A 14,407-nucleotide genomic window follows, 5' to 3' on the forward strand; every position below is an offset into this window, starting at 1 on the left:
ACACACACACACACACACACACACACACACACACACACACACACACAGTAAATAAAGTACAAATGTAATAAGAATATTTTTAAAAGATTAATGGAAGGTGCACACCTGTAATCCCAGCACTCAGGGAGGCAAAAGCAGGAGGATCTTTGTGAGTTCGAGGCCAGCCCAGTCTACAAAGAGAGTCCAGGACAGCCAGGACTACACAGAGAAACCCTGTCTCAAAAAACATAACAAACAAAAGGAACACTTAGCACTTGCACATGACGTAAACAGAGACTACATTTTATTCTTGATGGCATTTTAGTGCAGCAATATTAGACAGGACTGAGAGAAAGGGGTGAAGCAAAAGTGACTGGAGAAAGTTTCAATAATACTAGTTAAGTTGATGAGGCCGGTAAGATGGCTCAGCAAGTAAAGAAACTACCATGCTATCCCCCCCACACACACACACACATAAATAAGTAGTGCTGTGGTAGATGTCTATAACTTCAGGAATGGGGCTGGAGGCAAAGACAGAAGGCCTTGGGGTCCTGAAGGTATTTAGGAAAATAGAATATACCTTTATTGTACAGAGAAGGTAACCAAGGGATACATTCTCTGCTGTTGTTTAGGATCTATTTTCACTTACTGTTTCTTCCTCACCACCTGAAGAAAGTGAGAGCAGTAATGAGAAAATGTTTTTCCATCTCAGTATGAACCTAAATCTTAATGATATTCTCATGTTATACTAGGATGAGTTGTCCAAATATCAAGTTTGCTGACAGGCTAGTGATGTTACAGAGTCTGGAAAAGAGAGTGCAACAGGAAATATGAAACTTGGAATTATTGAATGTCTAAGAATGTGAGTTTCGATTGGCTCCAGATAGGAGACCATATGGAGGTGGAGGAGAAAGAGAATGAGGAGGGTGATGGAACATAGCACTAAATGGACTATTTTCCCCCCATCCCATTCACATATACTTTCTTCTTTCCTTTTCTTTTAGTATGTCTGGGACACAGATGAAGAATATCTCTTCAGAGCAATGGTAGCATTCTCCATGAGAAAAGTTCCTAGCAGAGAAACTACAGAGTAAGGAACAGCATGTGGTCTCAAGTGCTTGTTTGACATAATGCATTATTTCAATTTTCTACCTTGTAAATGAACCAGTCCCTCCCACTCCCAGACATAAGGGACCAGTGTTTCTCTTTATTTTTCATTATTTATTTACTTATGTATTTGTGCGTGTGTGAGTGCATTATGGCATGTAAGTGGAAACCAGAGGACATCTTGTGGGAGCTGGTTCTCCTACGATGTGGGTTCAGGGGATCAGCTTCCTGTCCTCAGGCTTGGCAGCGACGGTGTTTACCATCTCTCCAGCCCTTGTTTTGCTTTGAGACTTTCTATGTGATCTTGTCCTCGTCTGGAACTTGCTGTGGAGCCCAGGCAGGTCTGGAACTTGTCGTGATCCTTATGTTCAGCCATCCAAGTGCTGGGGTAACAGGTGTGAGACACCATGCACACCTTCATTTTTATGGAACAGTTAAAAGATCTTTTCACAGCTGAACTCAGCTTAAAGTTTCTAACATACTCTCTTTGATCAATAGGTAATCTATCAGTGACCATGGTCAAAGTTATAATTGCATGTGTTTTATGTCCTAACCTTTCTGTATTTCTATTGTACACATATAAATTTCTTTCAGGGACCTAGGTAATATCAAAGAAACCTATTCTCTAAAATGTAACCTAAATATGGTTAAGCTATTCCTGCATTGACATATATTATAATATCACCTTAATTTTCTTAAAAATAAATAGTACAAACTTTTAATAGTTTCTCTTGTTGGTGGTGGGTTGTTTGTTTTCGTTTTGTTTTGAGACTGGATTTCATGGTGCAGCCTTGGCTGTTCTGGAACTATGTAGACCAGGCTGGTCTGGCACTCACAGAAATCTATCTGCTTTGTCTCTCCGGGATTAAAGTTACTTTTCACCACACCTGGAAGGTTTTAGTAGTTTTACATTTATTTCCCTATTCTTCTGTATGAATCCTCTTCATTTAAAAGGGCTTCTTTCCTTTATTATTTGTGATTAGGTTACTACTCCTGGTGGCACTCGGCTCCCCCCCGCACTCTGTCCCCAGCCTTCAGTTAAGAGGTGAAATGAACATTATTGAACAAATGTCCTTTTTGTGTACTTGAGCATATTTTGGATATATGTCTAGGAGTGGTATAGCTGGATCTTTAGGAAGCACTATTCCTAATTGTCTGAGAAAGCGCCAGATTGATTTCCAAAGTGGTTGTACAAGTTTACATTCCCACCAGCAATAGAGGAGGATTCCCCTTTCTCCACAACCTCTCCAGCATGTGTTGTCACTTGAGTTTTTGATCTTAGCCATTCTGATGGGTGTAAAGTGAAATCTCAGGGTACTTTTGATTTGCATCTCCCTGATGACCAAGGATGTTGAAGAGATGCAAATCAAAAGTACCCTGAGATTTCTCTGCCATTCTATATTCCTCTACAGAGAATTCTCTGTTAAGCGCTGTACCCCATTTTTTAATTGGATTATTTGATTTGTTGCTGTTTAATTTCTAAAGTTCTTTATATATTCTGGATATCAGCCCTCTGTCAGATATAGGATTGGTGAAGATCCTTTCCCAGGCTGTTGTTTTGTTCTGATGACAGTGTCCTCTGCTTTAAGAAGGTTTTCAGTTTCATGAGGTCCCATTTATTGATTGTTGATCTTAGAGCCTGTGCTGTTGGTGTTCTGTTCAGGAAGTTGTCTCCTGTGCCAATGAGTGCAAGGCTGTTCCCCACTTTTTCTTCTAACCGGTTTAGTGTGTCTGGTTTTATGTTGAGATCTTTGATCCACTTGGACTTTAGTTTTATGCAGAGTGATAAATATAGATTTATTTGCATTTTTCTATATGTAGACATCCAGGTAGACCAGCACCATTTGTTGAAGATGCTGTCTTTTTTCCGTTGTATGGTTTTGGCTTCTTTGTAAAAAATCAAGTACCTATAGGTGTGTGAGTTTATTTCTGGCTCTTCTATTTGATTCCATTGATCCACCATTATGTTTCTATGCCAGAACCATGCAGTTTTTATTACTATTGCTCTGTACCATGTTTATAGTAGCCTTATTTATAATAGCCAGAACCTGGAAACAACCCAGACGTTGTTCAACGGAGGAATGGATACAGAAATTGTGGTACATTTACACAATGGAGTACTACTCAGCTATTAAAAACAAGGAAATCAATGAAATTTGCAGGCAAATGGTGGGATCTAGAAAAGATCATCCTGAGTGAGGTATCCCAGAAACAGAAAGACACACGTGGTATATACTCATTTATAAGTGGATACTAGACCTATAAGATAGGATAAACTTACACAAATCTGTAAACGTAAAGAAACCAAGCAAGAAGGAGGACCCTGGGTAAGACGATCAATCCTCACTCAGAAAGACAAACAGGATGGACATTAGAAGAAAGAGACATAGGAAATAGGACAGTATCCTACCACAGAGGGCATCTGAAAGAGTCTACCCAGCAGTGTGTCAAAGCAGATGTTGAGACTCATAACCAAATTTTGGGCAGAGTGCAGGGAATCTTATGAAAGAAGGGAGAGATAGTAAGACCTGAAGAGGATGACAGTTCCACAAGGAGAGCAACAGTACTAAAATATCTGGGCACATGGGTCTTTTCTGAGACCGATACTCCAACCAAGGACCATTCATTGATATAACCTAGAACCCCTGCTCAGATGTAGCCCATGGAAGCTCAGTGTCCAAGTGGGTACCCTAGTAATGGGAACAGGGACTGTCTCTGACATGAACTCAGTGGCTGGTTCTTTGACTACCTCCCCCTGAGGGGGGGAGCAGCCTTGCCAGGCCACAGGGGAAGACAATGCAGCCACTCCTGATGAGACCTGATAGGCTAGGATCAGAAGGAAGGGGAGGAGGACCTCTCTTATCAGTGGACTTGGAGAGGGGCAGGGAGGAGATGAGGGAGGGAGGATGGGATTAGGAGAGAATGAGGAAGGGGGCTACAGCTGGGATACAAATCGAATAAAATGTAATTAATATAAAAACAAATTTAAAAAAATAAAAAAGAGGTGAAATGACTGGGAGCTGGGTGAAGCATCTGAGCATAAGTTCTCCTTTCTCTGGGAGCAAGCTTGCTCTGCCTCTTCCCACCAGGTTTCCTGGTGCTGCTTCCTAATAAAACTATCAGGCTGTATTTGCTGAGTACATTTCAGAAGCATTTAGATTGGAAGGTGCCATATTATACAGACTCCTAAATATCTTTTGTATTGCCCAAGCATGTAATGATACCTGTCTCATTTCAGGATTATTGTTGTTTTGAGACAGTCTCTTGTGGTCCAGGGTGGCCTTGAATCAATTTTGTAGCTTAAGATGGCCTTGAAATCCTGTTCTTTCTGTCTCAGCCTCCTGAGTACTGGCATTACAGGCATGCATCACTCCTTTGTAATTTTGTTTCAGGAATTCTTAAGATTAGGAAGAAAGTTTGGCAGGGATTTAAATAGCCTCCAACTAGTCCTTTTAGCTCCATCCCTTAACTGCTTTATTAAAGAGTCTGATTTTTACAATAATTCAGAGCCTGGAGAAGAGGATTGCTATCAGTTGATATCTCTCAGATTCCCAATATCTGATCTGAGTATAAAAAAATGAAAAGGAATCTGGGTATAATGGCACACACCTTTAATCACAGTACTCCAGAGGCAGAAAATCTCTGTGAGGCTGAGGCTTGTCTACATAAAGAGTTCCAGGTCAACTAGGCCTACGTAGTGAAACCCTGTTTCAATGTGTGTGTGTGTGTACATATATGTATATATGTGAAGAAATGGAAGCGCAGATATGGAGAAAGTAAAACAAACACATGAACTGTATATTTGTATACACACATGCATCTTGAAAGCAGATATCCCCCCTTTTTGCTTTTAAGGTAATTTTGTGTGTATGTGTGTGTACTATATGTGTGAGTGCATGTACACATGCCAGTATGTGTGTGGGTGTGTACATGTGTGTGAACTCCAGAGCTTGGATTAGGGTGTCTTCCTCTCTTGTTTCCCATTTTATCTTTTAACATAGGGTTTCTCGCTGAGCCTGGAGCTCAAGGATTGGCTAGACTGGCTGGCCAGCAAGCTCCACGAGCCACTTGTCACCGTCTCCTCTGTTCTCCCAGTGCTAGACTTACAGACACCCCATCACACTCAGCTTTGTTGTGGGTGCTGGCGACCTGAACTCAGGTCCTCATGATCATGTGGCAGGAACTTTATCAACTGAGCTACCTCCCCAGTTCCTTAACATGTATATTAGTATAATTAATAATAATAATAATGTATATACAATGACAAGAGCTTCTTTAAAGAAAGTATATAGGAAAACAATTTTTTTTCCTAATTTCTCTTCATGCTTTATCAAATTTTAAAGACAAATATATTTAATGACCTTTTAAATTTATTCTTTGAAAACCTCAGACATTTATGCAATGTGTTTCGATCATATCTATCCATCATTACCTCCCTCACATCCTCCTTATCATTATGATTTTAAAAATAAAAGAGGCGATGGATAGAGAGCTTAGCAGTGAAAAATACACACTGTTTTTGCAGGATACATGAATTCAGTTCCCAACTCCCATACAGGGAAGCCCACAACTTCCAGTAACTCGAGATCCTCCACAGCAGATCTGATGTCCTCTTCTGGACTCTGTGGGAACACCTGCATGCATGTGAACAATAATCACACACACACACACACACACACACACACACACACACACCTAATTAAAAGTAAAACTAGATCTAAATAAAAACAAGGTGATGGCATTACAAGAATTCAAACGAAAAGAAAGTGCTTATTATCCCTCAGTGATACTCAATGTTTCTTCAGTTGACTAGCTCTCTTTGTCCTCATATTCTATTCTCTGCTGTGTTCCTGGCACCAGGACTTCCCCCCACGTGCCTAAATGTCCCCAGGTTCATGGTTTTGTTCAACCAAATGTTTCTGTTCTTGGGCAAAAGTGATGAGCTATGTAACCTTTCAGAATCTGAGGAATTCACCTTTGGAATGTTTTCCTTCAGAACCCGGACTTTGCGGTGGCCTCTGGACGTTAAATCTAGTTCATTTGAAAGCTGATTCAGTTTTCAGTGGACACCCAGGCTATAAAGAGGTTTTGGTGCTCATTGTAAATCTCCCCAAGTGTAAAACTAGATCAGTGAAGGATTTTTTGTGATGACCAAAGGTGACGGTATAAGGGATATATTTTCCTTCATTTGCCCTGTGGAGTCAGCCAAAGGAAGGACATTGCGTAGTGGTAACCACGGGAGGAAGTGGCCCTGTCCTGAAAGCAAGCTGTATACTTGTAACAGGCCTGTCAGAAGGAAAGATATTCACATATACCTGTGCCCCTCAACTTGACTATCTGTTTATCGAAACAATGACCCCCCTAAGAAATGGGACTTTCCCCAGAAATATCACACTGGGAAAAGGAAAAGACATCAGCCAAGTGGGAATTTGTTTGCTGGAAGATTTCACACAGGTCTAACTATTTGTCAGGCCACCAAAGCTCAGACAAACATGGCCAATAATAGGCAGGACAAACCTTGACCGAAGCTGTTACATGTTACAGCCTTGGCCCTCTATTTAAAGTTTGCTTTCACATTAGCCAACTCCCCAACTCAGGATGGGCTTTGAGGCTTTGCTGGATCTTGTTGTCTCTCTTCCAATATGGCCACATTAAATAGTTTTCCTTTCCTGCTTCCCATTTTTAATTCGACTCCTTTTTTTGGTTTATTGAAGATAGATGTTTTGGCCTGACTTGGGGCACAAGTTCTAAGTGATTTAAGCTGGATCTACTGCAACAGGAATTCCAAAGTGTTCTAAGTTGTTTTTCAAGGGAACTATGATCTAGTTAGAAGCAGACATGCACTTTGGCTTGTAAGATAATTTGTCATTTTTAGCAAGATAGGTAGAAGTCTATTGCAGGCATTGCTTTCTAAATAGTGTAGAACATCTAATAAATTTCTTGCTCTACTTAATTATCCAAGGATAAGTCTTGTGACCTAAAAGGAACAATGTGTTCTTGTATCCATGGAAAGGTAAGGGGATTACTAGTCTTGTGCTTGCAGCCCAGCTCATTTTTAGTCCTGATTTCAGAAACAGGAGCCTAATTCTTACCACCCCCTGGCTTTGTCTGGCCTCATTGATGAGAAATAGCTATGGAGCCAGTTTACAGAGAATTGCCTTCAGGTCAGTGCTTCATGCCTTTAAGGAGACAGAAGGAACATTTGTGGCTTCTTTTTAGTGAGTTTCTAAAGAAGCCATTCATGTCGATGTTAATATAAACTTTTTTGATAAAAATCACTGGTCAAGTACTGGAGAGAGGACTTGGTGGTTAAGAGCACTTATTGCTCTTTCAGAGGGACCCAGGTTCAGTTCCCAGCATGCACAGGGTGGTTCACAACTATCCATAACTCTAGTTCTAGGGAACCAGATTCTTTTTCTGACCTTCATGGGCACCACCAAGTATATGGTACTGTTATTCCCAAAGACGGGAAGAGAAAGATCACAGACCCAAATTATCATGGCCAAAGTAATTAAAGCAAGCAATTAATTAAGGTAGGCAAAGACATGGTTGCAAGGTGGGCAAAACAAGATAGTCATAGGTGGTCATATAACCTTTTAAAACAAAGATAGGGTTGCAAGACAGTTGTAAACAACTTTTTGAAACAAAGAAATGATTTCAGTTTCCTGGAACAGAAGTACAAACCCATTTGTAGTTAAGGTTACAGGCAGGACATAGCCCAGTCCTTGAGAAACAGATGTTTAATCATAAATAGGAACGAACCTAGTTTGTCTTTACTATAAGATGGCTTTTAAGCCTAAGATGGAGGCAAGCTGGCACTTCAGCACGCACAGACATACACGCTGGCAGAACACTTCAAAGAAAATCAGCCAATCAATCATTGTTCAGAGTGGTTGCTAAAATAAAGTCACATGGTTCCATTAGAGCCATCCACATTTAAACTTTGGAAAATACAGGATTTGGGTTTAGTTGTGAGAAAAGTATTTATTTATTTGTTTGTTTGTTTGTTTTTCAAGACAGGGTTTCCCTGCGCAATAGCTCTGGCTGTCATGGACTCACTTTGTAGACAAGGGTTAAACTCAGAGATCCACTTGCCACTGCTTCCCGAGGACCGGGATCAAAGGCATGCACCGCCACCGCATCTTTTTTTTTTTAAATTTATTTTTTGTTGTGGTTTATAGTTTGTGTGTGTCTGTGTGTTTGGGTATGTCTGTGAGTGTCTTCAGTGGCTAGAAAAGAGAACCAGATTTCTTGGAGCTGGAGTCATAGGTAGGTGGTTATGAGCTGCCTGATGTGGACACTGGGAACTGAGCTCCAAACCTTTGCAAGAGCTGCAAGTGTCTTAACTGCTGATCCATTTTTCCAGCCCTGATCTTTTTGTTAAAAATATGTTGTTCTACTTCAATGGTTTCTATCAAGTGATTACCTTGTCCTTCAGAGAATGTTTTGCAATACCTGGAAACATTTTTGGTTGCTACAAACTGAGTAAAAGCCAAATTTGCTGCTAAGAGAATATGCATCCTTTCCCCCACAACAGAAGTATTTGGCTTGATTGTGTTGAGTTATTCCTTTCTAGTAGTATATGGGGCAATATTTCATTAATAGCATATGTAATATTTACTTTTTTCATTCCCCTTTATTGGTAGACATTGTTCCAATTCTCTTCTTCAATGGATAGTGCTACAGTGACTGTCCTCATCAGTGTCTCTGTGTATGTGTGTGCATACGCAAGAATTTCTGGTAACTACACTCCACCACCTAAATATATTTCCAATTAATGTTCCAGAGTGGCTCGACCTGTTGGCTTATTCAAAACTTCTCGGGATTCCATTTCTATGCACCTTGCCAGTACTTGGTATTATTTAAATCTAAATTCGGGGATGTTGCTGGAGAGATGGTCCAGCAGCTATGTGTGTTTCCTGCTCTTCCAGAGTACACAAATTCAGTTTCTTAACATCATCTCACAGTCACCTGCAACTCCTATTCCAGGATGCTCTCTTCTGACCTTTGAAGGTACTGCTTAGAAATGCGTATACTCATACAGACACATAAATAAAAGTTAAATACATCTTTTAAAATCATTAGCAGTTTAAAAAGTTTACAGTATCTCATTTAAAATCCATTTTACATGTTTTGCTTATTAGTGAGGACACACCAAAAATTATCCTCAACCAGTTACAACCTACAAAAAACAAGCAGAACTACATTTCCTTAGTCTTTACCTCCATAAAGTGGAAATATATATACGTACATATATTTGGCAAACATGCCCACTTCATTTTGGTCATATTTGTATCTTTGTTACTTATTATGTAGAGCCACAGAAATTGAAAGACTTCACTTGACAGTTTCTTGCCAGTAGAGGGCAGAATTGTTTTGCAGTTCTCAGCCAGTGCTTGCTTGGTTGCTCTCTCTCTCTTTCTTTGTCTATTTATTATTTTTAGGCTTCTTATTATCCCAAGAATTATGGAAACAACTAGAGACACTGTAATCTACTTCTCGAGATCCCAAGAAAGCTGCTCCCCTTAAGGCACAATATGTAATCTTGCCCCAAGCCTCAATAGTGCCTCTGGCAGAAACCATGGTGTAGTCCTGGAGAGATAGAAATGATAATTTCAAAAAAGGTGATAAACTTGAGTATAATTAAACTCTTATTACTTTATGAGATCACTCTATTTCTGGTGATTGGCTTGAAGGTAGATGGTCTGGTCTTGGCGTTTTGCTTACTTCTCATAAGGCAAGCATTCTCAGCCCTCTGGTGAAGCTGCAGGGGCAGCCTCTGGGGACTTGGAACATAGTGGGTGTCTTTCTGAGAGCTCTGGTGAAGTTGAGGCTAGTGAACCTTGAACCCAAGGTCCTGGTAACAGAAGCCATGTCTGGGTCTGAGAGAGGTCCTTGCTTTCTGACAAAGTGCCACTCTAAGTCCCTCTGCCCACCTTGGCTTGTGTCCAGGTGCCTGAGCAGGTGCCTATGCAGTTGCCCCTCTAGGAAGGAAGTGGGTGGGTTGGGAGCTCCTGAGAGGGTTGTCTCCCTCCCCACATCTGAGGACTTTGCCAGTGAAGCACACAGGATGGGAGGGACTGATGACTGGGCACCAGCAGAGCACGAAGGAGGCCAGGGAACCTCTGCCTTCCTGACTGGCCAGGGTCGGTGACCACAGACACGATGAAATAAGGGGCTGCTATTGATTATCAGTAATTCTCAGTAATTCTCATAAGGGGCTGCTATTGATTATCAGTAATTCTTCCTATTGCTTCCACTTTTTAATACAGTTCTTCATGTTGTGGTGACCCCCAACAATAAAATTATTTTGTTGCTACTTCATAAGTGTAATTTTGCTACTGTTATAAATCATAATGTAAATTATCTGATATACAGGGTATCTGATATGCAACCCCTGTGAAAGGGCCATTCAACCTCCCAAAAGGTGGTGAAGCACAGGTTGAGAACCACTGGCTTAGATGATAAAGGGTACAGGAAACCCTGTACTGTTAGGACCTGCATGGGCCATACCTGAGCTAGCTGATTCTAGGCCACAGTTCTCGGGATGGCAAGGGGCCCACTTCAAACCTCTGCCTTTAGTCCCCAACCTCCAAATTAGTGCCTGCTGGCAAAAGACCATCTTGGGGTATAGAAGTTGCAGCTGGAACTGATGTTGCAAGGAAGACACAGGAAGCTTCGCCCCTGTGCTTTCCATTGCTGTTCCTAGACACTTAGCTCTGGGCCAGGGCCTTCTGCTTTTGTATGTGACACTGTAAGGAAGAAAAGAGAAAACTTCCTACCAGTAGCTGCCAACAGAAGGACCTCTAGTTTTCAACATTATAAGCTTGAATGTTCTTTAAGGAAAAGCAAGAGTCTGGTCTGTTCTGAGAAGGTGGTTGATGTGTATTCCATTCTTGTGGGATGGATGCTCATGACACACGTTCATTGTTTTTCAATTTTCTTTTTTAGGAACTGGTTATCAGCATTCAGGATTTATATTTTTAGCACCAGCCTTATTGGTTTTATGTGGCCCCTCCTATAATTTTCAGCTTACCACCCCTATGAAGATTTTTTAATTAATTTGTTAATTCACTTTATATCCCAATTTTTGCCCCTTCCATCCTCTCCTCCTGGTCCCATCCTACCACCCTCTTTCCTCTATCCTCTCTCTCTTACCCCATGCTATGGTGGGTTGGTTGTGGGGTGGGAGGGGCTACCCTTTTCTGACAATTTTTTTTTATTTTTTTGAACACTAATGTCATTTCTCTTTTCGTTTTTATTGGTAACCAATATGAGAGAATAGAGTGTGTCACATTTCCAATTTGTAGGTGAAAAGCATGTGCCTTAAGACATAAGGATCAAGAGTTGCTGGTGATTGCAGCACTTATGTTTGGGGGCCTGTTCAAGGTGATATAAAAACAGCTCACTCTTCTTGTGAACTTTACCCTCTGAAGCACATTGGGAAGGCACTGCTAGATGATCTCAATGCTGGTGTAAGGAGAGACAAGTTGAAATGGAACAACCATTGAATGAAGAGTAGATAATAGCTTTTGCTGAGGGGTGGTGATGAATGGGCAGGTCGTCTGCAAACTTACTGAGAAAGCATTGAGGCATCTGTCCTGAGACAGAAGCCATGTGCTGATGAAGCAGGACAGGGTTTCTCTGTGTAGCTCTGGCTGTCCTGTAACTTAATCTATAGACGAGTCTGGTCCCAAACTCACAAAGATCCACCTGCCTTTGCCTCCCAAATGCTTGGATTAATGGTGGGTATCATCATACCTGGCCTCTTTGGAAGTTTTATACAATGTATTTTGATTACTGTCACCACCACCACACCCCTGCTTCTCCCTCTAGCTCCTCCCCTTCTCAACTTTGTGTCCTCTTGAAAAAAAAAAAAAAGCCAAATCCAGTGTGTGTTGCTTGTATAGTCAAGGGTGTAGAGACACCCTCTGCTGTGGAAGGGCCCTAGCCTTAAAGAAAATTGACCCCCACCCCCAACTCCAGAAGCTATCAACTTGTCAATGGTTTCTCAGTTAGAGGCAGGGGTCAGTGAGCTTCTACCAGTCTGTGCTAGAAGTCTGATTGGCTCCATCTTGCGCAGTCCTGTGCAGGCAAACAAAGCTATTGTGAATTCATGAGTACAGTAGTCCTGTCATGTCCAGAGTATTTGTTCCAGACCTCCCTTACTTTTCACAGTCTTTCTGCTCCCTCTTCCTCCATAGTCCCTGAGCTTGGGGTGAGGATGATACAGACAGATGTCCCCTTTGTGGCTAAGCATTCCATTGACATTTATTCTCTGTACTTTGATTGATAGGGAGTTTCTGAATTAACAGCCATCCATTGCACATAGAAACTTCTCCGGTGAAGTCTGAGAGCTGCATTAACCTATGGGCATAGGGCTACAAATTTAGAGAGCAGTTGGGAATGTGTCCTTTTAGCAAAATTATATAAGTAGCTTCACAGGCTTCCTGGGGCTTGTGAACTCCCCTGCTATGAGTTCTTGGCCAGATTTGCAGTTCTAGGTATGTGTTTCCTTCGGTGAAGCAGATCTTAAATCCATTGAGAAAGTGAATTTTTATCTTCTTCTTTTTTTCCTCCAAGGTATGATTTCTCTGTGTAGCCCTGGCTCTCCTGGAACTCTCTTTGTAGACCACACTGGCCTCAAATTCAAAGATCTACCTGCCTCCACCTCCTGAGTACTGAGATTAAGGGCATTAAGACATTCTTTCCAATGGTAGAAATGACACATATCTAAGATGTAATCACATCAGAGTGAATAGTTTCATGCCATTTGTGATGATATTTTTATAATGCATTTCCCCTATCTCTGCAGACTTTCCCATGTTCTGCTTTGCAACGTAACCCAGAGGGTATCATTCTGGTTTGTGGTCACAGATCCTTCCAAAAATCACACTCTTCCTGCAGCTGAAGTACAGTCAGCCATAAGGTAATCATCCCATATATGCTGTATACTGATCCATCTATCAACTTACTGATGAAATCAACTGTTTTCACAGATACTGAAGAGATCTCACTCTATTCCACACATGACGCATTGATTAAAGTGTCAAGTATTCTATTCAGTTCATTTTCATCAGAGATTAGTGTAGATCACTAATTTTCATCTGGTAGCAATTTGCCTTCAAGCAAACAAATGGTTGGCAATGATTGAACACATTTTTGTTGTTGTTGTTGTCACAACTGGAAGAGAAGGAGGTACCACCCATACTTACCAGGCAGAAGCTAGAACTGTTACTATCCACTCTGCTATGCACAGGACAAAAATCATCCCTCAAAAATTATTTGACCCCAAATGTCAGTTGTGCACCCTTGTGTGTGTATATATATATTTGGGTTTTTAGAGGCTGGCCTCGAACTCACAGAGATCCACCTGCCTCTGCCTGCCAAGTACTGGGATTAAAGGCATGCACCTCCATTGCCCGAAAAGCCAAACCCAAATATGTTGCTATCATATCTACACTGATTTAAAAATGAAATTAAACATTATTAACATATGTTAATTGTACAAAGTAATGGGTTTCACTGGACATATTTATACATGCACATGACATACTTGATCATATTTACTTCTTATAATTTTCTTGCCAACTTTTAGATCTGTACTAGAGTAGTCACATGTATGGACTAAGGTGTGAAATGAACAACTAGTCCTAAGGTGTTTGTTATAGCTCTACTGTGAAGACTGAAGTAATTCGACTCAGGTCTTGGCTAGAAAATATATAGAGTGTCTGGTCCCTAGGGGGAGGATTTTGGTGGTGGAGGTGATATTATCTATACCTGACTAGAACTTCCAATCTACCTAAGAGGTGACAGAATATGTTCCCAGTGTGGATCAAGATAGTGGCAAAGGGTTAATCAGGCAGGGAGATGGAATGAGGGTAAGAAACATTTCATTTTCCGGCCAGTCAGAGCTCAGCAAAGATGCTCATTGTTTGGGGAAAAGGTTTACATTCTTATACTTAATCAAGATTAGATTGCAAGGGCCAGGGAGATGGTTTAGCACTTGCCATAAAGCATGAATACCTGAATTTGGGATCCCCAAAACCAATACTGAACAATCATGGTGGTCCCTTTCAGTCATCCTAGAGCTCCTACATCTAGATCGGAGGCAGAACCTAGGGAAGCCCATGGGACAGCTGGCCTGGCATGTCTTGTGTCAAATGACAAAATGACCCTGTTTCAAAGACGATGGGAGGAGGTGGGGGCTGACTGACATCTGAGGCTGTTTTCAATGAGCTGTGTGTGCACCTGGGGCATATGCACACTCCTAAACACACACACACACACACACACACACACACACACACACACACACACA

At 41.3% G+C, this 14,407-nt stretch overlaps 1 protein-coding gene across 1 annotated transcript in view; it reads left to right on the plus strand.

The window, feature by feature from the left end:
• The window catches only part of Cltrn (collectrin, amino acid transport regulator), a 29,106-nt gene that overhangs the window by 2,070 nt on the left and 12,629 nt on the right, over window positions 1–14,407 (plus strand). The window contains exons 3-4 of the mRNA XM_055615764.1: window positions 984–1,069; window positions 12,902–13,015. Of these exons, the coding sequence (XP_055471739.1) occupies window positions 984–1,069; window positions 12,902–13,015 (200 nt within the window). The remainder of the gene's footprint in view (window positions 1–983; window positions 1,070–12,901; window positions 13,016–14,407) is intronic.

Source organism: Psammomys obesus, unplaced genomic scaffold (genome assembly GCF_907164565.1).
Source record: "Psammomys obesus unplaced genomic scaffold, mPsaObe1.curated_primary_1811, whole genome shotgun sequence".
NCBI classification, from domain to species: domain Eukaryota; kingdom Metazoa; phylum Chordata; class Mammalia; order Rodentia; family Muridae; genus Psammomys; species Psammomys obesus.